The 24,342-nt window shown below is 49.8% G+C and overlaps 1 protein-coding gene and 1 pseudogene across 1 annotated transcript in view; both read left to right on the top strand.

The window, feature by feature from the left end:
- Nucleotides 1–110: 110 nt before the first annotated feature.
- Nucleotides 111–21,815, top strand: LOC119092512 (cyclic nucleotide-gated cation channel alpha-3-like; annotated as a pseudogene).
- A 1,774-nt stretch (nucleotides 21,816–23,589) lies between these two features.
- The window catches only part of LOC119092511 (WD repeat-containing protein 19-like), a 9,780-nt gene continuing 9,027 nt past the window's right edge, over nucleotides 23,590–24,342 (top strand). Inside the window, 1 exon segment of the mRNA XM_037215472.1 lies at nucleotides 23,590–23,594. Within this exon segment, the coding sequence (XP_037071367.1) occupies nucleotides 23,590–23,594 (5 nt within the window).

Here is a 24,342-nt window from a genome sequence, read left to right as displayed (position 1 = left end):
CACCCACACCCCCACACACACACCACACACAAAATATCGTCGGTGGGGCTTCGGCTCCGAGCTCCTCAGAGGCCGGCCCGCAGACTTGGAGGTGCTGCCGTCCGAGCAGGGTCGCCCGCGCCTGCGCGCTGCAACAGGTACGCTCGACCCCGAACATGTTGGAATGTTGTACGAACATTCCATGTCACTGGAGTAGGTTCTTGCTGTACAGGTCAGTGGGGTAGATGAGGAAAAGTTCCAATTTCCTGTCTGGGTTTTAAGTGAAGTTTGACACTGGAACGCCGGCCGGTCTGTCTCTCCTGCCCGGCCGGATGTACCACGCAGCTTACATTCACGATTTGCCTTTGCGTCCCGATGAATGTGGCTTACGATACATGACGAAGATAAATGACTATCAAAAGACAAAGCATGATTGTTGAACAAGTGAAAGTGAGCACGATCTTCAGGGCAGGGGTGTAGTTTCACAAAATGAGTGGGGGAAGAGTAGTAGAGATGATCCAACCTACCTTCAAAATATGCCCGAAACGGCTATCTCCTCAGATCTCGTCAATTTTCTTCCCGAAGTTGGGGAGGGGGGGGGGACCGAAGCCTCCAGCTGAATAGGGAACTACACTCCTGCTTCAGGGTTTGTGATCGCTCATTGCGTAGTAAATGAGATGAATATTTAGTATTTAGAATGTAGGACTCATTCCGTTCCAGCCAGGGTGCAATACCTTTTCAGTTGGTGTAACTTTTAGCCTCTTTAAAATCCTTAATAGGTCATAATTTTGACCAGAAGCAGCTGCTTTGGTGGGAGAAATCTTAATAAACTGCATGGTCACCACTATGAACGCAAGTCTTTTCATTTGCACTGCTTCTTCTAACGCTTCTAATCTGTCATCTTTGCAATACACTGTTTCATCAAATCAGTTGCATACTAAATACTAGGGAAGCGTGAAACACCAGGAGGAGGCATCAAACCGGATGGTGCCGGGTGAAGGCACGCAACTGGCGCTGCACGCTGGCGACTGCCTCCGTTTGTCCCGCTAACGGGACGGTTCTGTTCCATCCGGTGCCGTAGTGTCGCTGGACACTGAGTTTCCGCCGGCGGGTCCAGCAGTGTCCTTCGCTTCGGTCAATAGTAGGCAACAGCAGTCGTGTGGTCCTGTGGATCTGATGGATCAGCGTCAGCCGATAATCCCGCAAAGAGAGGCGCGACCATCCGGCCGGCCAGTCTTGGCGACCTGAGGAAACGAATGGCTTTCTTCCAAAATCTGGATGTTCCCTACAGCCCTACCTCGTCAAGTGCAGGGGCGGATCCAGGATTTCGTCAAGGAGGGCCGCGCAGTAATTGTAGGGCCCCCTGGAGTTTGGGGCCGGTCCAAAAAAATAGCCTTGTATTTTGGACATTACATTTTAAGACAAGTCGTATGTAACGTATATATATATATATATATATATATATATATATGTATATATAGGTACGTGTATATGCATGTATGTATTTAATCATTCATTTATTTCATAAATACGGAAGCCCATCTTGCTGTGCACGGCCTCATAAAGCTATGCGTGCTACGCATGCGTACACATAGAACTGGCTCACTTTCTACGCATCATGTTAAATACCGTGATTTTGAGGACAAGTGTTTCGGAACAACAGGCAAAATAAACTTGAGTTAGCTGCTAACAACCATCAACACCAAGCATGGACTTGATTCCTAGGTTTTGTTTTTACGGCTAGCCGGCTGGGCGAAGTAATCAGCTGATGGCTGATGGCTAGTGTATAATTTTTCCTCTGTTATAAAGGAGTACAACATATCCTAGCAATCTAAATAGGTTAAGAACGTGATGCACAAGTATAATAAGTGTTACACACTCAATAGCTGATGAAAATGACACATGCGACGTCGGCGGCATGTCAAATTACGTTCGGTCATTGCGCGTAAAAATTTATCAGCGCATATTCGACTGCTGCTCTGAGGCGAAGGCACCAGGGCCAATAGGGACGAAACCCAAGCGATCATGGATGCTGCAGGAGGCCAACAAGTGGCTCCCATCAATAAGTATAGAGTTCGCAGAGCAAGCAAAAAGAACCCAAGACCAACGTGGTGGGCCCATGAACGACCGGTAGTGCCTTGGCAGGCTGACATATAAAGCCCCGGCCAGAGCACAGAACCCCCCAGCGAAGCGGAATTATCCAAGACCATGAATTAGCAGCCCCTGTGCAATCAAGACTGCGCGGGCAGATTAACAACACGAGCCTCGATAGGAATGAAGAGTCCTCGGCAAATGAGACCAAAGGGAGAGAGCCCTCGATCGAAGAGGACGGCCCCTAAGCATCGAGTACCTCCGTGCTTTACCGTATAAAAGCCCTAGCAACAGCACAAGACCCTCCAAGCAAGTAGGAAGACTCCGAGACTTAAATGAAGGGCCCCTGAGCAACTGAGTTTACCCTGGCATATGGGCCTGGAAAAAGCTTAAAGAGCTTTTGGGCGAATTGGGACAATCCGCGGAGGAGAAACTGATCGATCAACAATGCTCAGGCATGGAGGCAGATAGCGTCCCAACAGCACATTGGGCCCTACGACAAGATGCAGAGATCAAGGGTAACGTGGAAAGCTTCTTAGCGATCGGATTGACCCGCCAAGTGGACATGTAGTGTCAGGAAACTAACAGCGTAATGAGCTCCAAAATTTCCCGCAAGCAACGCTTCCCCGATCAGCAAAAATGAACTTGATCTGCTTATAAACTCTTTACTTTTGCTAACACTTGTTCTTGGTCGTCGGCATGGCCCATGGTCCATGGTCCGTACCTCCCGCTCCCCCCCCCCCCCCCCCCCTCTGCATCCGCCACCGGTCTGAGCAGCTTAATAGATGCGGCCCACCAAGAACATAAGGCCATCCATTCAAAAAGAAACACTCACGACACAATGTGTAGGGCTCTGAACGATCGAGTGTGCCAGAAGAAGTTAACATATAGCGGCCCCCATCAAGGGCATAGAGCCCTCCATTCAAATAGGAAATACCCATGACCCAATGTGGTGGGCCCTCGAATGATCGAGTGTGCCCGAGCAGGTCAACAGATAAGGTTCCCAAAAAGAGTGTAGGGCCCTCCGTTCAAATGGGAAGTATTCAAGACCCAACGCAGAGGACCCCCCAATAATCCATTGCGTCAGAGCAGGCTAACATATAGGGCCCCCGTCAACAGCGTAGGGTCCTCCATTCAAATAGGAAATACCAAAAACCCAATGAAGAGCGCCTCCGAATGATCCAGTGTGCCCGAGCATGTCTTTGGCGCGTTGAGGCAGGTCAGGTCTTGTTGGGGTCCCACAAATAAGGCCCCCAACAGAAGCGTAGGGCTCTCCATTCGAATGGGAGGCACCGGCGAACTTATGCGAATGCCCCCACAACGATAGAACGTGCCCGAGGAGCTCATCAGAAGGGACCCAAGAAGAACGTATGGCCCTCCATTCAAAAAAAAGTACCCAAAACCCAGTGCGGAGGGCCCCCGAAAGATGGAATATACCCGAGCAGATTATCAGGTGGCCCAGACAGAATTGTAGGGCTCTAAATTCGGACACCAAGTTCCGATGTGCAGGGCCCCCGGACAATTTAGTGTGGCCGAAGCGGCGAACAGGTGGGGTCCCCGACAAGTACATAGGGCCTTCCATTCAAATAGGAAGTGCCCAAGACACTATGTGGAGGGCCCCCGGATATTCGAGTGCGCCCGAGCAGGTTAACAGATGGGACCCCGGCAAGACCGTACGGCCTTCCGTTCAAATGTAAGATACCCACGGCACGATGTAGAGAGCCCGGATAATCGAGTGCGCCGGAGCAGGTTAACAGATAGGGTCCCCCGAAAAGCGCGGAGGGCCCTCCATTTAAGAGGGAAGTACTCAAACCCCCATGTAGTCTCCCACGATCGAATGGGCCCGAGCATCTTATCAGAAGGGGCCCCGACAGAAGCGTAAGGACCTCCATTCAAATAAGATGTACCCAAAACCCGGTGCCTGGGCCCTTTCGGGGCCCCAGGGGGCATGGCCCAGTGTCCTCACCCCTCTGGATCCGCCCCTGGTCAAGTGCAACAGCCGCGCTGATGACACGGCAGGCGAAGTAAAGAAACATCTGAATGCAAATGACCGTAGCATGCCATTCAGATTGGACCAGAAAGGTCTTACAAAACACTGTTGCTAGCAGCTCACATTGATGGCACCTATGTAACTATAAGAATAAAATGGCGGTGTGATTATGAGAAAATTTTCCCTTTGAAAGATCTTGGGGCATGACTAAGTAAGCATGACTTGTGCCTAAATAAGTTCAGTTGTAAACATTCGTAAACTTTTAAGTGCAAAAGACCGCTCTTGACAAGGCAATCACACCATTTAAGAAACATGTTTCTCAATATGCCATCGCTTAATTGCGTCATGGAATGGTTACATGATGTCTAGAGGGGCCGCCAAAATAGCTTTGCGAAATTCCCATCGCAGCCTTTCCGAAGCGGACAGGTTGACCAACTTGTGGTACTTCAACTTCTTGATAGGTGTAATGCTAGATGGTACGGCGTTTTTAGCACCCAAGTATCGTTGTGTGCGCGTGTTTTAGCCCATTTTCGTGGTGTTCCGGCATATCAATCCGTCGTTTTGTATCGTTTACTTGCATTCACATTCTGGTTTATGACGTTGTTTCTAAGGGGGGATTATCGCAGCACCTCATGTTCGTAACCCCTAATGTATCACAACACCTAATGTTCGGAACACCTAATGTACCACAAGGCCTAATGTTCATAACCTCTAATATGTCATAACCCCTAATTTATCATAACCCCTAATGTTCGTAACTCCTTACGTATCACAAGGCCTAATGTTCATAACCTCTAATGTGTCACTTCACCTAACGTATCATTAGGCCTAGTGTATCAAATCACCTAATGTTTCACAACTCCTAATGTATTTGCAATTCCTAATACATCACAGCGCCTAGTGTATCGGAACGCCCAGGTGTGTCATAACCACTTATGTTTCATAGCGCCTAACGTAATCATAACACCTGATGTTCACAACCTCTAAAATATCGCAACTCCTAATGTATCATAACACCTAATGTGTCCAAACACCTAGTGTATCATAACCCCTAACATATCGTAACCCCTAATATCAGCTGACGACGCTGGCGAGAGCTGGCGATTTTCAAAAACCCTTTCGGGCCGCATCTGAACTTCCACTGAAGTCTGCCAGATTATGCGGGCGTTGTGGCGCGTACAGTACTGGAAGGCGAGGCAAGCTGGGCGGTGTTCGAAAACTCATTTTTGATTCTTGTCATAAATCATTTTGTGCTTTCCAGGCTGATGGGCTCTGAGAAGTGTAATGGAGTAATAGAAATATCAGTATGGATTGATAAAAATACGTTCTCATAGCGCCCATTGTTTGAAGCTCATAGGGAAAAGTAGAGGGTTGACATGGAAGTGAGGGTAGCTGGAAGGCAGGGAGCTGGTTAAATCAGTATTTGAACCTGAGTCACGCTTGTCACAGTTTCTTGCATGGCTGAAATCTGTTCTCAGCACTCCTTGTTTGAAGCTCATAAAGAGAAGTAGAGGGTGACACGAAAGTGAGACAGCTTGCAGACGGAAATGGCTGATCATTGTTTTGAATCCTGAGTTGAAAACAGGGAAATGGTTAATCAGCATTTGAACCTGAGTCACACGTGTCACAGTTCTTGCGTGGCTGAATGATCATGGCTGATGATCATTTTTTGATTTTTGCAAGCGTGTGAACTTATAATCTAAACGGACTTGGGTTTTAAGAAGGTTAGGATTGTGAACAGCAACCGAAAGGTCTTCAAGATGGCCATTGGGAGTTCAAAAACCCCATACAAGTGTGGGAGCACTCCCTTAAATCACAATTTTGGGTGTTCAGCCCCCCAAAATAAGTTGACAAACTACATCCCTGCTCCCTGCTCCGAAAGGAAAAGCGCGCTAAATCTGAGAGACAACTGCTTGAGAGAATTTCGGAGGCAGGCGCAGACATTTTTCTTCCCGCCCTCCTCACTCACCTCTACGTATTTTGCAAAGCTGCAACAGCGAAAAACAACACTTCTGTTGTTTCGACAAAAGCATGTTGTCGAAATTTCAACCCATCTGCATCCACATTCTCCTGGTTGTTCTTCAAGGAATAAAGCTTTTACGACTGCCTTACTTGTGCTTGAAATAATACCGTACAACCGTCAACGGTGAATCCAAGGAAACGTATACGATAGAGCCGCGGTTTCAACTTAATATTATTGTGACCTTTGATAATAAACATATGATGCTCCTGCATTCATCTTCAGCCCCTCTTCTTCCATCTTTGTCAAGAAAATGGGTGGGATCATCACATTAAGCGATGCCAGCAAATTATCTAAAGCTGGGAAAAATTCGCATCTTCGGATTGTAACGGCACTTAGGACATTATCTCAGCCGCCTCAGATTTATTGGAGACCCCACGCCAGGCTTCCATCGCATAAAAAATACATTATTTAGTTACCGTTCTTGCAGTTCTGAAAAACAACAACGCCATCTTACGCCACACCGGTGGGAACGATTTCATTTTCACCCATGACATTCGACCAATGACACGCTGTGTTCAGCAACATCAGACGTATATTACGGCACTTGCTTGCATTCACATGCACGCAGAAAAAGTCAAACACAGCAGCAGGCAGATTGGGTTTAAACAGCAACCTCGCGGTAGTGCAAAAGCAGTCAACAGCTCCGGTTTGCAACCCACGTACTTTGCGGCGATATATCAGTCAACAAGTATTTTGGCCATCAAAACTCACAGCCAACACAGCATCGGCTGATTCTGATTTGTGCAATACAACTCACAGATACACGATACCTGAAAAGCCCTTATTTGGTAACTACCAAAAACTCACAACAGCACGACAGCCGAAAGCTCTGGTTCGTACCATTACGTAAGACCGCGTCACAAGTTTGAGTACCTACCGTGTTATCACAGGAGATAAAAACGCGCTTCCTTTTTCCACCAATATTGCGCTTGTGTGTGAGCTGAGTTTGGGTTGTAGATTATCCCGAATAGAGTGTGTCTGCTTGCAATCAACGGAACAGTCGCGGATGGTCCCGTCAGAAGTGAAATGTGACAAGTACGGGCTGAAAATATCGTCAGACGGGACGGCGTATCGGTTTATCGGCCTGCCGGGGCACGGAAATGGTGGCTTGATTATATCTGCAAATGCTAGGTGAAAATACATGGCTAGAGAGCAACTCTCATCTAAGTTTGATCGAAGGTGTGTATGGGATACTGTAAAAAGCTATGTGACAAGAAGAATCTCAATCCCAATCTCAGGATGCTCGTGTAGGCACTAATTTGTAATGGACTAATACCATCCCGAAATTTATTTGTTTATTGCGAGCAGAGTACACTTCCTACGGCATCACAACTTTTGCCGCACCCTGCAAACACGGCAGCACAGCAGCCGATGGCGACAGCAGACACCCGTTTCGCTCACGCCGGAAGTTTTGCGGCCCAGAGCCCTGTTGGTCTCGAGACAGGTCTGCGGACTGTGTGGAGCAGGATGCGGCCGTTCCCCCCCTTGACCGTGATAGGGGGGCTCACGGCGGACCTCATTTGGTGGCCGCCCGCCAGCCAGTCGCCGTCGGCCCGGTTGCGGGCAGGAGCTCCGCCGCCGGCCGAAGAACTGAGATAGTGGCCCTGTTCTTTCCTATGTTGATACTACTGTGCGTACAGCAGGGCTTGGCGGGCTGACGTGCCGGAAGGCCAATCGCGTAGAAAGACGGACAGCGCCTTTGTCCTGCAGACGTCCTTAACAATAACCAAAAACAACAGATAACTGCAAGTTGCCAAGGACCCTTTATGATCTTTGGCAGCTCCCAAGTACAATTTCGCGATCGCCGAAACGTCTTTTGGACCTGAAATCCTATTTCAAAAAAATCCATAGACACTTGATTTTTGTATTAAACATTTCCATACATGCCCACTGGTCAGAACGCCGAATCTGAGGTCCGTCCGGCAATGTGAGGCCGACACCAGCGATTTTTGTTGCATCTTACCTTTAAGACGCTGTTCTGAGCAGCAAAAAAGCTTCGAATTATTATTGACATGTATTGGCTCTACTCACTCACATTGATCTCTGAATCTAGAGGGCATCTATAAACAATAAACCCTAGATCGGGAGGGCTCGTTAACGCTATTTGCAGGGCACCCTCCATCGCAGATCCCAAAAGCTGGATAGCTCCTAAAAACTAACTTAGCCATGGGCGTATTTGCTATGTATTCAAAAATTACTTGGCTTAGCACACAATTATCCACCATAGCAAGGGGTTCAAGATATGTTTTCATTCATTCATGTGCTATCTGCCATTTTGGAGAGGCTCCTTTAGCGGGGTGTGTTCTCTTTTGGACAATACCACCTACGGCTACTCGATCTTCTTTTTCAGTCAGTACCATCATTTACATCACAAAGTACCACCGAAATGTTTTTATCGCCAAACTCAGTGATCACACTTCTAGCGTAACCCTGCGTGCCCAAGCGCGGACACGTGCTGTGTGGCACGTGGCCGCCAACGGTGCTAGAAAAGCTGTGAGTTTACGGAAAACATTTTTTTTTTGAAGTTTCCGTTTCATGGTCGCGTTTTTCTTTTTGGATGGGCGTTTGGCCCGAAATGTCTCCCCATTCAAGAATGTTGCCACCACAGTGCAACTGACTAAAAGCCGTGAATAAGAAAAAAAATCCCTGGAATGTGTTGATTGTTGTATTTAACATTTCAAGCATGCCTGCAGTAGGGTGGCAATTTCGCCAGGCCACTTAGGCAGCCCCTCAGACGTCATTAAAACGCTCCATGAGGCAACCAAACGATGACGTATTGACGAGCATATTTACTGAATAGTGAAATTGCGTTGTCTAGAACAGTGAATACACTTAGTATATCAATAGCTACAAGTGAGCTTATTACATCAGTAGTAGTCGTTTTAAATAGCAAAACAATAAGTAACCAGGATATTTACATACCTGCGGAATACTTAACGTATTAGGAGCGGACAAACTGGCCCATACCCTGCTTCCCCTCCCCCCCCCCCCCCTGGTCGCTGGGTCTGCGTCCCCAGAAGATGTAAGTTACAATACCTAAATGTACCCTGAGCCTGATCCATCACTTTTTTGTGCCCTCCTACGCCGAGGCACCATACATCCGTCAGGTATATGCCGCAGTTGGCAACACGCCATCTCAAGGTCACCGTATAGCCTCCAGACAAATAGGAGTCTAATATGCTGCCACCGCATCAACCGCGTCAATACGGCATCAAATATCGGTCTGAAAATAGACTCATGCTCGCCATTGGGCAACATGAATGGACCTGCGAGGAGCCTGACCTTTAAGATTCATTGCACAGCTTCAATTATAATTATAGGTGAGGCACGCAGTCCTCGCATTACTCGGGCCAATAATCCATCAGATCCAAATATGAAAACAGCTAGGTGCCCGACGTGATGGCATCCTGTATGTTCCCACGGCCTGTAGTTGGCCACCGTATAACCCTCCAGGCTTTTAGAAAAAAAAAATAAAGCGGCTACGTATGACTTCATCTTTATTGCATTGATCCAATTCTGAGCGGAAACACCTTCAAGTTCCACAAGTTGTCCTTGGCGACCAGGTTTGCAAAAACTGCTTTAACCTTTCGCCATCGCGGGCACATAAAAACGTTTGTGATATTTGATTTGGCGTATTGTTGGCAGAATTAATGCGTAACCCCGTATTTGACACGTAATTTCTCGGAGGCAGCACAGCACACTACGCATATGTGCCACGTTTAAAGGCTACTTCATAGGATCAAACTTTTCAATGGAATCTCCCAACCCGTCCGCAAAGTAGCACGAATCTTTGGGACTTCTCACAGGTTTGATGTGTAATTTTTGACAACCAGGGTATCAGTTTCCTATTCAGTTGATGCCTTCAACCCCCTCCCCAACTTGGGGTCTACCCCCTCCCCCAACTTTGAAAGAAAAGTTGGTTAAATCCGAGGAGAAGCCAGATTTCTGACCAAATTTTGGGACGAGATTTCATTGGAACAGGATTTACCCCGCCAACTCACTTTATGGAACTTTACAAGAACTAACAGCATTACTTCAAACGGATCCCAGCGGCAGCCCTGGGCGTTCGTCTTTGGAGTATGCGTATGGAGCGCGGGACCATGAGGGCGCGCCACGCTTTGGTGGTATTGTTATATGGAACAAGTGAGAGCCAGGTAAGATGAATGTTGTGGATGTAACAAGCTGCACCGGACATCTGTCTGATAATACGCAAAGAAATTGGGCAGTGGGTTGCTCAGGTGCTCAAAGACAGAGGTGGTGAAATCACTCCGATATTCAACTTTCCACTTATCTCGCGCGATAGTTATCTAATATTTGCCAAAAATTATTATCACCATTGATGAGCTTGACGTCACCCTTTATAATTCCCAGATCTTCATTTTATCGTTATCACCATCACTCTTTAGTATCACCTTTTATCAGTCATCACGACTTATAATCACCAGGTCTTCATTTCCAATGACCTCTCACTGACGTAGTGGGTCCGGAAGGGGTCACATGGTCTCGCCCTCCACCATACACACGCACTTTCCCTTGAGCTCCGTAGGCTCAGTGGGCCCATAAGAGGCCAAACACACGCAGCTTTTTCACACAAAACGCAGCTAAATTACGTCATTGGGCTTCCAGACGACCAAAACGGTCGGAAGCGAAAGGGAAGGGCCCCATGAGCAGACAAAAAGATATTTCGCTGATTTAAAGAGATGGTGATTGGAAATATTTTCAGGCATCTTATGCTGCCCAGAGGGCCTACGCTGTTGCCGGGGACCGTATATATCCACCTGGGTGATCAATCCGCTCTCTAAAAATCCTTCCATGTTGCCCATGATTTTTTCCCTTTACTCGGGGGCCTGTGCGCTGCTGTCAGGGCCCTATATGCTGATCGGCTGGGGCACTCCTGATCGATGCAGGGCCTTCCACGAATTCTTCCCATTCGCCTGAAAGGCTATATGCGCTATTTGCGAGTGCCACATATACTAACCAGACGAAAATCCTCGGTTGTTCAGAGGTCATTTACATCGGTCTTGCGTTCCATCCACTTATTCGGAGGACCCCCGCGCTGTTGCTGGAGCCCATAGCTAGCGTACCGAGGAGCTCGATGCCCAGAGACGCGCGTCATTGGTCAAGGGCTCTTTCCTTTGATATCATTTTCAGAGGACCCCACACTGTTGTCGGCACCTTTCTACAACCTGACCGGGCGCTCTTGATCGCACAAGGGCCCGCCGGCCGCCAAAATGATCTTGTGGGACTTCACATTTACTAGGAAGACCCTACGCTGCTGTCGGGGGCCCTATACGTTCATCTGCCGAGGCGCTCTCTATCTATCAAGTGCAGCAATTCATGTCCATTGGCCTTGGGTTCTTGCAGTTTGCACGGAGGACCCTATACAGTGACCTTAGTACCCTTTGTGTTGACCTGTTGACATCCTCGCTCGCTCAGGTGCTGTCGCTAATGGTCTTTGGTTTTCTCATTTTAAAGGAGGCAAGCACCAAAAAGAATGCCGTGAGTTCACTTGTAACTATTGGTATGCTGAGTGCATTCGCTGTTCTAGACAGCACAATTTCACTATTCAACAAATATACCCGTCAATTCGTCATCACTTGGTTGCGTCATGGAGTGTTTGAATGACGTCTGAAAGGCTGCCGAAGTGGCCTTGTGAAAGTGCCACCCTGACGTAGGCGTGCTTGGGAACGTTAAATGCAGAAATCAAGACTTTAGGGATATTTTATATTTCATGGCTGTTAGTCAGTTGCACTGGGGTGGCAACATTTCACGAATGGGGAGACATTTTGGGTCATTTGGAGGCATCCACCTCACAGTTAACGTACTAAAATGTGGCTGAGGCCAGGCTGACCAGATTTCAAAATCGAATCTATTGGTCATACTGCCCCCCTAATTTAATAAAATCCCTGTACCAGGGTTTATCTGCAAAGGGAACAGTCACAAAATGAAAATTCTTCTCCCGGGTATAGCACTCCCAAAATACGCTACAGGCCGCCGTTGGCGCCCACCGCCAGCTGGCCCGCCTGGTGCCGGTGAACGGCGCCCACCGCTGGCTGGCCCGCCCGGTGCCGGTGGACGGCGCCCACCGCTGGCTGGCCCGCCCGGTGCCGGTGGACGGCGCCCACCGCTGGCTGGTCCGCCCGGTGCCGGTGGACGGCGCCCACCGCTGGCTGGCCCGCCCGGTGCCGGTGGACGGCGCCCCACCGCTGGCTGGCCCGCCTGGTGCCGGTGGACGGCGCCCACCGCCAGCTGGCCCGCCTGGTGCTGGTGGACGGCGCCCACCGCCAGCTGGCCCGCCTGGTGCCGGTGGACGGAGCGGCTGCCACCTACATGACTGATTGCCAACTGATCGTCTGACTGCCTTGTCGCAGTCTATTTGTTGATAGAGAGTGAAAAATCGTGAAGTTCAGGCAAGCATTTTGCACGCACTACACAGCACTTACAGCCCATGATGTTACATTGCGGTTGCCCCTGCTCCAAACGCCCATCGAAAAGAAAAAACGCGTCCATGAAACGGGAACTATTCAAGAAATGCTTCCCATAAGCCCATGGCTGTCCTAGCACCGTTGGTGGCCACGCACCACACAGCACATCTCTGCGATTGGGCCTACAAGAGATACGTTCGAAATGTGATTACTGAGCTTGGCGATAAAACATTTCGGTGGTACTTTGTGTCTGTAAATGATGACACTGACTGAAAGAAAAGATCGGGTAACCGTGGGCGGTATTGTTCGGAGGAGAAAACACCCCACTAAAAGGATCCTTTTCCAAAATGGCAGATAGCGTGTGAATGACTCCTCTGGAGCACCGTTCTATGGCGGAGAATTGTGCTAATCCAATTCATTTTTGAATACGTAGCAAACAGGCCCTTGCCTGAGTCCTTTTCCGGAACAAGTCACATTTGTTGGACTTCACATGATTTGGGCTCACATCCAACAATATGTGAGGTGATAGAAGAATTAGGGCAAGAGTATAAAAAACGACCAAAAAAGCAAGTTGCTATAAGAAAATTTCCTGTGACACACAATATTATAATGCCTCCTGCCATCATTACTGTTACCATCATAACATTGATAATGTTATTATACAAAGAAGGCATGCAGAAACAAAGCAAAATATAAGCCAAGTTATGATGATAAATCAAAGAAAAAATGTTGGTTTGGAGTGGCTGCATTATCGCACTACATCTGCGTGGATGGCTTGTTTGCTTTGGCTGATCGCATAACTCAGTACTGTTTCAATTAAGCAATGTAGTTGAAGGTAATGGGTGCAAATGTGCTTTCGCGAAATGTTCGCAATGATCAGGAACACTGAGCAGGAGATTTGAATCACTTGCAGTTTTCGGTCATGATTTTAGCAATGTTGTCGACGCCCCAGTTGCTAAAAACGAACCAAATAAGCACGTCAGCTACGACTGCCGAATAGCTCCTCGACGCACGAACTGTTCCCAAGAGGTAAGAATGGGCAGTGAATGGTAGGACGCGGTATGTGCCAAAACACAATTTCATATGCCGTAAACGTATATTTTCATTACATAGAAAGTGTCCAGTAGAACGCACATGTTTGGAGCCTTGTCTAGCACCATAAATTACATTCATTGTTCCACGGAATGAGATAATCAAGGCATGAAAACGAGACTTACCAGGAACGCCTCTGTGGTTTCTCAATATGTTGAAAGTGTCTCCAGCTGCTTAAGGTTGAGTTCTGCGCGGTGAAGTGTGGGTTCAGTTGCTCAGAGTGCCCGCCGAGTCATCTTCTGGCGTCGTCATTGCTATGGAGCACGGCCGCGAGCTAAGGGTGGGAGCGTTATGCTGCCGACACTCGTATCTGCTAGAAGCTAATGAAGTGGCCATCAAGCCTATATCTTTCCAGTCTTAAGCAACTGTAAGCTGATTTTGCGGGTCGAGCTGTAATTGGCAATTCGATCGATGATATGGTGATGGTAGGTTATCTAACAATCATTCTTGATATGGGTGTCAGACCCTAAGCAGTATGTGCATTGCGCGTTTCTTGCGTGGCCACAAAGGAAACGCAAAAGGTGGTTATTTGTACGATGTTACGAAATTAGATGTTACCAAAGAGTGTTCTTGCAAACATACGTCAAACTTATGCGTGCCTTCCGTGATTCCCAAGATACGGTACAAGAAGTGACGTCCATTTCAGATCCCGTTTGGTTGAGCGTGCATGTACATTAGTGCCACGCTGAACACAGTCGCACTGTAAGAATGGGCGGGCACAGCTGGACACAGTCGCACTGTGAGAGGGGGCGGTCACAACTGGACACATCAGGGAGAGGAGCTTCACCTTCGTATCAAACTGCGTCTCTGACAGCACATACTCCTACACCTACACTAATCATATATGCTTCTAGATGCACATACCTCCTGAAATAGATGCGTATATCCGCGTGGTGATTTTAGATACCATAAGACACTTATGCATCTAGCAAGATGTCCAGTCTCAAGCAAGCTGGTGTGTTCAATATGTATCCTTTGCTATTCTAGATACAATTAGGCACTTGCGTGTCTAGAAAAATGCTCAGTGTCAACAAGTTGGTGTGCTCAATATGTATCCCTAGCAGGCATCATCTTTATGTTACAGCCATTTTTGAATGACATTTTTAGCTCAGGAATCCGGCTGTATTTCATAGCACCGTCCAGCAAACCCAAAGCCTAGCCTGAAGGGATTCTACTGTTCTGTGAATCGCCGTGCCAGAAGTCTGAGCCGTCGCTGAGAAAATGAAAGAATACAGGCTTGCAGTCTGGGCGGTTCCCATGCCCCGTGGAGCGTTCGGGCATGCGGAGGACTCAGGATGCTGTTAGAAAACCAGGTTTGCACACAATTGTATGAACTCCTCCATGCATCCTAATCTCCGCGACCAGTCTTGTGTGATATCTTAGGCGGTATTGTTTACCTGAGAGCACATTTCAGGTCTGATTACGCTCAACAATCCCGCAACAAGAGTGGCAAGACCCGCCAAGACCTGTCACGGTCTGCAGCACATTGTTTTATGCGGTGTTATCTCGGCACAGCAGAACATCTGGAGATGGCCGCCAGAAAATTGATTAAGTCGAGTCACATCATACAAGTAAGTGTCAGTGCAGAGAGTCGTGAAGCCAGCACGTGAGGGGGTGTTTTGGTGAGAACGATCCATCGATATATTTCCCCAAGCGTCCAATATTCATATATTCGCTAGTCAGTTGGCTTAGCAGAACCGCGCTACGGCAAACGATGGCTTCGGAGCAGCCATATTTGGCAACCATAGTCTGGTTGTGCCGTTCCTCTGGCATAGCAACAGAGAAGCCAATGAGGCGTAATATTCGTTCACACCTGTTGCGGATCCGTTGAGTATTCTGCGGTAGTCAGCTGCTGCAGACTAGAGGTACCAAGCGAATTTCTTTACCCAGGCTTTGAGTTTTCTTTGCCCGCGCTTTGAGCTATCTTTATCCGCGCTTTGTGGGCTCGCAGCACCTCGGCTCTACAACAGCTGGAGACTGCAAAATATGTGCTCGCGAAGTGTAGACAAGCTTTCTTTTCAGCTAGATTATGCATTCCACCTTGAAGCGTATGAAGTCGTGTCACATGCTAGCGTTGGAAACATGCAGGCACACATGTATAGAAAACAACTGCAATTTAGAAATTAGGAATTAGGTCTGCTGAACGAAGCTCTTGGAATTCGGTCTGCACGATTATTTATAAGTAGAAGCAATAGATTTTTTTCTCATGCATGCTGTTTCATCCGAGACAGGATGACCGTGTCGTATTGCCGTAGACGAGTATGAGTGGGCGCATCACGAGTGTAACAAGCCTGCCTGTCTGACGTGCTGCAACAGCCGTCTCGCTTCTGGCCGACGCAGGTGATCCAGTCTTTGGCGAAGAGACGGCCTGTCGGGAAGGAGCTGGGCCCGTCAGACTCGTTCCTCGAGAAATATACCTCTGCCGCCGACGCCAAGGACCATGATGGCAACGAGAAGGGTGCAGAGAACCCGACCTACTGCTGCGGGACATGTCCTGGCTATTTCACCGTCAACAAGTCTGGACAATTTCAATATTGGGTAATGCAGAGATTCAAATTCACTGCATGTTTTAAGAGGGTGACTTTCGAAAAAGTGGTATCGCTGAGCATAGCTTGTAGCAAGTACCCTGACCCCACCTACCCAGGAGTCAGTACCAAAGTCCCGTTCGACGAACAGTTGCTGACAAAGCATATTACCGCGCCGAGTGACGTCACGATTCGGCCGCCGGCGCGCGGGCCCGCCGACCTCGGTGACCGCCAACGACTTGTGACGTCGGCGGGCCCGCCGACCTCCGTGACCGTTAGCGGCGTGTGACGTCAGCGAGCCCGCCGACCTCGGTGACCGTTAGCGGCGTGTGACGTCGGCGCGGTCTCCGTGATGTGAACTCTCACATCCACCACACAGGGAACAAACGTCCGGTGCTCGAGCGACCGAACGAAGGGCGATCGGCCCGCTCTGGCTATGCGAGGGTGGCTGTAGCCACGGAAGGCAAGGTACGCCTCGGGGTGATAAAATGTAGGTTCTCGTTAACACAGCCATCCAAAAGTAGGCCGAAAGGATTGGGGAGTCCCAAAAATTGTCATCCGCAAAAGCAAAAAGTCGCGAAATGTTCCCTGGATACATTTCAATTCCGCGTTTTTTGCTAGGAACGTTGCTTTTCCGTCGCACAGGTCTGGAGGTTTTTATCTTGGAATGGGGGCTATGGAGGGTAGGTACCCTGGAGTGGCAGTGCCTTAGAACAGTAGGTTGGGCCGTGTATGAGAGGCGGAAGATTAGGCGCCATTGTAACAATATATCGTTGGTCCAAGATTTGCTGGGGTTGAGAAACCGCTGTTGGTAAAATCCAAATATCCTTTTTTCAGGGAACACAAAATTATGAAACTGTTTTGGTTGACCTTATCTTTAAAAAACTGCAAGACATGCGCGTCTGAGTTTTGTTAGATTTCTCGCTGCGGAGTCTACTGATCAAAAGTCACATTGCAGGCTGCTGTGCATTGCAGCGCTTGCAGGCTGAATATGTCATCAACGTTTACCCGGTTCTTGCCTTTCGTCGTCTTTTTCGAAATCACTGGCACGGTCGCGCACAGCAATTTATATGAAAAGGGATCATTGTAGTCGGTTGACAACTTACAACATTTTGACAAAACGAATGATGACTAATGCGTTCTCGTGCTGTGAAGCCAGAATGGTCGCTTTTCACCTCACCTCTTTTATATATTGAGTGGCGACCGTAAGGACATGTGCTTAAGCGCCTCAGCCGTCCACCGTGGCCGTGGCTTGACTGGAGTCAGCTGGTGATGTATGGTCCACGACTGTGGCGGCGATCGGACCATGGCACTGACGGTGGCCGCCCGGTCGCCAGTGGCTGCTGCTGATGACGCTGGCCGTCCTGTACAACCTGGTGTGCATCATCGGCCGGACGGTGTTCTGGGAGCTGCAGAACACGGCGTCAACAGCCTGGTTCACCCTGGACTACGCCTGCGACGTCATCTACGTGCTGGACATGATGATCAAGGCGCACGAAAGTACTTGCGTGACCACACTAAATAGGGCGTAGTGTTAAGGGCTTCAAACAAGCGGTAACGTTTCCAGTGTATGTTGGGGGAGCGGAGGACTATGGGTTAGGGACTGCCTACACTTGGCCGCTGACGCAAGCTATGTCGTCTGGCATAGTTTGCAAGTACGCTAAAGCGTGTCGGCGTGGTGGCTAGTAAACTGTGGACATCGGTAATCTTTTTCTTTGCGACATTTTATTCGGGGTTCCAGGAAACGTCAAGAGACAAAAGACAAAGGACAAAAAGTCAAATGGGAAGACGTCAAATGGGATAAAATTCATCTGCAAAAAGTCAGCACCGTAACAAGTGAAGTAAAAACAAAACAGGTGGCAAAAAGCAAAAATGACAAAACTAGTATGTAAAAAGTAAACAGGAAAAGTCAAACATAATACAAGTGACAAAAATACGAGCCAAAGAGCAAAAAGTCAAAAGCATGAAAGTCAAATGCAAAAAAGTCAAAACTATAAAATTCAAATGCAAACATTAACAAGAAACATAAGTCGCATGCAAATACAGATCAGACTATCAAACAAATACAACTATCCTGGCTGGAAGGCGAGCTTTTGCAGGACTTACGCTTACGGTGTGTCACAGCTAGCTGCCTTACCGAATGTGGAGTGATCACGTGCTTCAGTAAGAGTTATGGCCCCCATTTCAGCAAAGAGCTTCTTTATTCTACCACAGAACCTCCTCACGCGGAATGGGGCCTTCTGAACAGAACTCGATACACAAAGGGACCTTATAATTTATAAAAGTTGTTTCATTACACAGAACAGGGGCCTTCTGATTCATAAAGAGTCCTTCTGAAAATCAAAGCGTGACTAAACTTATCTAGTGGCTTCAAATCGTCACTTTCCGGATGCAGAAAAGTCGGCTCTTGATGTAGAAGGAAGTCTCCTGAACCGAATTAAAGACCTCCTATTTCAGTCACGGGGCCTCCTCGATCCGATTTTCATGGCGTAAAAGGGGCCTTCCAAAATGTGGGCGGCAAATACGCCTTTTTGGGGCAAACAGGCCTCGTGGCCGAACGGTGAACGCCGAGTGTCGCGCATTTGGTCCGGAGGGTGTCCCGCGCGGGCTCGTAAATCACCACCCCGGAGCGTGCTTCATTGTAAATCATCTTGATGTTTTGTTGATCCAACCTTTTGCTCCTCTGTATCTTTACATCATATGGACTCGTATTCTTTTGACCTCTTTTTTCCTTTTGCCTTTTGCCTTTTGCCTTAATTTCTCTGACCTTTATCCCTTTTGACTGTTTGTTCACTGGACCTATTGCGTAATCTTTCTATCCTGACTTGACAATAATTTTTTTGGTGCGAAAAATCGTCACTTGACTTATTCACCTTGACTTCTTGACATTTAAATTTCTGACATTTGCCCTTTTGTCCTTTCACTTTTCGGCTTTCGAATTTTTGTTCAGTTGCCGTAATTTTAGCGGCTCAGCAGTGTTGGTGGATGTCTTGCCTCCATACTGATTTGAGAATGCCGTTGCGCTGTATGAGGTTGATGCATCTGATTGCAGGTTATTTGGAACAGGGACTTATGGTACGTGACCCGGAGAAGCTGCGCATTCATTACATGAAGTCCGCCGTCTTCGTGCTGGATGTGCTGTCAATTCTACCAACGGACTTCTTGTACCTCTACTTGGGCACCGAATGCTACTACCACATGCCATGCCCGTTTTTAGTCCGAATCAACCGCATCCTACGCTATCCCCGCATGACCGAATTCTTCGAACGCACCGAGACCCGGACCAATTTCCCCAACGCCTTCCGCATCAGCAAGGTGGTGCTGTACATCCTGATCTTGATTCACTGGAACGCTTGCCTGTACTTCGCGCTGAGCTTCGCCATCGGCTTCGGCACGGACCAGTGGGTGTACCGCAACAAGACACCGAACATGAACGGCACCCTGTCGCACCAGTACATCTACAGTTTCTACTGGTCCACGCTGACGCTGACCACCATCGGCGAAACGCCGCAGCCGGTGGAGGACACGGAGTACATATTCGTGACGCTCGACTTCCTAGCCGGTGTACTTATCTTCGCCACCGTGGTCGGCAACGTCGGCTCCATGATCACCAACATGAATCTGTCGCGCACAGAGTTCCAGAAGCGCATGGATAGCATCAAGCAGTACATGGAGTTTCGCAAGGTCAGCAAGGATCTGGAGAGACGCGTGATCGAGTGGTTCGACTATCTGTGGTCCAACAAGCAGTCGCTGAACGAAGAGGGGATCCTGTCGACGCTGCCGGACAAGCTGAAGGCCGAAATCGCTATCCACGTGCATCTGGAAGCACTGAAGCAAGTGCGCCTGTTCCAGGACTGCGAGCCCGGCCTGCTGGTCGAACTGGTGCTCAAGCTGAAGCTGCAGGTCTTCAGCCCCGGTGACTACATCTGCCGCAAAGGCGACGTCGGCAAGGAGATGTACATCATAAGCGCGGCCGGGTGGTGGTCGTGTCTGACGACGGCGCCACCGTGTTCGCCACCCTGCACGCCGGCAGCGTGTTCGGTGAGGTCAGCATCATGAACATTCCCGGCAACAAGACCGGTAACAGGCGCACAGCCAACGTGCGCAGCGTCGGCTACTCGGACCTGTTCTGCCTCTCCAAGGATGACCTCTGGAGCACGCTCACTGACTACCCGGAGGCCTGCCGCAGCCTGCTTGAGCGCGGCCGCCAGCTGCTGATGAAGGACGGCCTGCTGGAGGAGGAAAGGCCGGCGAGCGCCACCCAAGGGCAGGCCAGTGACCTCGGCGCCCAGGTCCGCCAGCTTGGTAAGGGTCGGGCTGCCTCTCTGCACTGGCGCCGGTTTTTCAACGACGTCGCTGTGCTGACCCTGTGCTGTTGCTTACTTGGCATCATCGCAGACCCACGCTTTCAGCGATACGCCATAGTAATGACGTGGGCGATCAAAATAAAGTAACCAGCTACGGTTCTTCGTAATTCCCAGATGTGCAGTTTCCTGTTAAGTTGGGAGGGGTCTCCAGCCCCTTTCCCTGACTTATTTTGCGAAATCACGCCCCTGGTAGTTTCTGTAACGTGTGCTCTTCTGAGCCGGTGCGTTTGCGCAGAAAAATCGATAAACTCTGGGCTGTTTGTGATGTCAAGCCAACAACACACTTTGCATTGAGTGTTCTGATTGCCTTGGTTTTCATGAATTACAGAACACGCACTGGAAAAGCTTCAGACAAGGTTTGCAAGGTTGCTGGGGGAATATGTGTCCTCAGAGCAGAGAATGAAACAGCGTCTAACAAGCTTAGAACGCAGTGTACTGAGCTCAGGAGAGCCGGAGTGGGCGCACAGCGACGTGGACGGGTACGTGTTGTTTTAAGCCCCTGTAAATCATGACGGTGATACTAACATGCGCACTAGAGGACAGTCATAGACGCTGCAGTTAGTGAGTTGGGCAGCTTTTAAGGACGGTGTTATCAGCCACCTGAGCGATCTTCCATGTCAGTGTGCATTAAAATTGCATGCATGGCGTGCCCTTGATGTTTGATTTGGATGGTGGAACGCAGAACTGCACGCGCATACCCCAGCTCAATGATGGGGCAGCAACCAAAAGTTTACGGAAATTTGCTCGAAATATGGCATCGAGTGTGCGGTTATGTGCATCATGCCGCGGCCAACCGACGACCGTTGTGGAAAGCGTGCATGATCCACGCCGCATGAAACTCGCGTGGAACGTATTCGATGTGAGCATTAAACCCCTGTGGTCGTGCGTCCAGCGTGAGTCACAAATATTGTAGCTGGATAGCGCACAGGTCTTTCCATACCACTTTCGATGACACTGTAGGCTGGGACAGCGCGTCCAAGGTCCGAAAAAATATGTCCCCTTACCAGCAGTGGAGCGCCGCGGGGCAGTGTTTAGACAACCGACATTTCGGTGTCGGAAGTGGAAGAAGGGATTACCAAAAATGATGGCGATACCCCGAGGCCGGCCGTGCTTGTGCGATCTGGTCGCTGCGCGGCGCCAGTGTTGTTCACTGGGCACCAACCTGTCGACAGCGCTGCGAACCTGCTGAGGCCGCGCCGTGCGTCAGGCTCAAGGCGCGGTTCAGAGGCATCAGAATACTCCCTGGTGGCACCCTCTCCCGGTCGAAGCTACAACTCCGAGTTCAACTCACCGTCGGCAGGCAGGAACCACGGCGAGCAGTGAGTCGTGCCGGCCAGCCAGCTGACGGGGCCGTTTAAAGCTGCTGGGGCGCTGCTGCACGCTGGCAAGAAGGGATGGAACGCGTTACCCGCCCGGCCACCATCCAAAACGCTGGTGCAGGCCAGGCGGTCGGCACTCTCAGTGTAGGAAGACAAGCCAGTGGGCCGACGTCTGACGCCCCGCCCGAGGGCAGTGTCCAGGAACGCTGTGTTGGGCATTTAGTCAGTGCGTAGGGTCAAGCTTGCCTGCAACAAGCTCGATGATTTTGTTGAGCATATGTGGGATGTATCATGCCACTGTATCGAGTCTTTCGAGAAAATGGAGCATAATGGGGTGTGGGCATCAGCCCTTATTCTGTTTAGTACATGTGTCTTACGTTGTTTATCCGAATGGTTTCCTTTGCCATGCAATGAGTAGAGACGCCAATTAATTATTCACAAGCCTTCCACTCACGGTTACATTAAGTGCTGATGTTCGAGCATCGATCACTCTCACCGTTGCGGCATAGACGTCGTTCGCAAGGGATAATTTTGCGGCCCGACAAGTGACACCTCAGAAATGTGGGCTCCGATGCTCAGTACCACCGTAGGTGCCGACGATTTGTCAAGTGTACTGAGACAATAAAACAAATACAGCAGACAAGATTTTGGCTTTGTACCTCCGTGCAGACCATTCGGCCACTGTATTTCCCTTTAATAAATTACACTAGAGTCCAAGGTAAGTCGACCATGATTAAGTCCTATTAACGAAGGTTTCTGCACCCACTAAACATGACGCCGTCAGGACCGCTTTTATAAATACCACGACACACTACATTCAAAATTCCATGGCGATGCCCAGACGCGCGCACCCCGCTTCTATCTTCAGAGAGCTACGGCGCCGTGCGGTGGGTCGGAACGCCGCCACGCTGACAATCTGCCCTGTGTGACACCTCGGCGCCCCAGCGGCGTCGCCTGTGTGACGTTCTCGGCGCCCAGCGGGCGGCGGGCCTGTGGGGAGTGTATGCCTTCGAAGCCCCAGCGGCGGCCGCCCTTGTGAACGCTTCCGGCGCCCTTTGTGACGCCTCGAAGCCCCAGCGGCGGCGCCCCGTGTGACGCCCTCGGTGCTCCTGTGTGACGTCATCAGCGGCCCAGCGGCGGCGCCCCGTGAGACGCCTCGGCGCCACTGTGGTGACGCCTCGAGCGAAGCCCCAGCGGCGGCGCCCCGTGTGACGCCTCGGCGCCCTGTGTGACGCCTCAGCGCCCCAGCGGCGGCGCCACGTGTGACGCCTCGGCGCCCTGTGTGACGCCTCAGCGCCCCAGCGGCGGCGCCACGTGTGACGCCTCGGCGCCCTGTGTGACGCCTCAGCGGCCCAGCGGCGGCGCCCCGTGAGACGCCTCGGTGCCCCAGCGGCGGTGCTCTGGGCTCTGGACGGCGCGGCGCCTTCGGCCTCAGCTGCCCCGTCGGAGCCGCCGTGACCTGGGTCGACTCAGAGGGTCACGTGCACCACCACTGAGTAGAGGGTTCACGTGTGACGCGGCAGAAGCGAGTGGCGCAACGGCGCCGAGCCGAGCGCACAGTCCACCAGCGTTTCCCGGAGAGCGGACGAATCTCGTCTAATACGCATGATGCTTAAAGCAATGGTAACGGACGGAAGGGATTGCACGGGACTTTGCGGCACTGTCGACATCACACTGGTGCCAGATGGGCGGCTGAGATGAATGCTGAAGTCAAGGCTGGCTGGTGATGAAGTCCTCCACGACGAAGCCCAGACGGGCACCTGAAAATGGCGGTTACCATGAGGTGCCTGCCCACATGAAAACCGCATGGGAAAATGCCACCCTGCGCCGTCCTGGTGCGATGCATTTTTTCTTCTTCTCTGACTCGGGATATTAAAGTGATCCGTGATTTACAAAGCGCCACCAGTGGTGGTGTAATTATGGCGACTATTGCACCTGTCAATCTAGAGGGCATTCGAGGACTAGGCCGAATTAGTTAAAATATTGAAATCGGCGTTAAACTCGGCTCAAGGGACACGTATGTATATGTATGTATGTATGTATGTTATGCACTCATATGGCATTACTACACGCTGTGTTTTATATGATTGTCATTCCAGGTTGAGAGCATGTAGGGCTGGCTATTTAAAACAACTAGAGGTGATGATGCTCGTCGTTTTACAACTCACACATGACGCTGTCGTGGTGTATGTATCCTATAAGCCGCAGCTTTCCAAGGTCAACGTTACAAGACGAATTCGTGCAAACCCGTTTCTGTTTTAAAAGTATAAATGCTAAAACTTTCATTACGCATGAAATTAGTAGGCAATCAGACTGCAACATGAGCATTACGCTGAGCATGCCCGACGTAGCAGCGACATCGTGGCAACAATTTCAGCGCATATGAGACGTAAATCCGAGCCCTCAGAGTTCGGCGCACGGTCGCCATAAATTTCAGCGCATGGAGCCAATTTTTCAAAGATTTTTGATGTTGCAAATGTAATATCGGCAAATATCCTCCGAGCGTATTTTGAAACGCCAAAACTAATTTG

The sequence above is a fragment of the Pollicipes pollicipes genome, unplaced genomic scaffold (genome assembly GCF_011947565.3).
Source record: "Pollicipes pollicipes isolate AB1234 unplaced genomic scaffold, Ppol_2.1 Scaffold_3447;HRSCAF=4054_pilon_pilon_pilon, whole genome shotgun sequence".
Taxonomy (NCBI): Eukaryota; Metazoa; Arthropoda; class Thecostraca; order Pollicipedomorpha; family Pollicipedidae; genus Pollicipes; species Pollicipes pollicipes.
The sequence above is the reverse complement of the archived record's forward strand: the minus strand, read 5'-3'. Positions and strand labels throughout refer to the sequence as shown.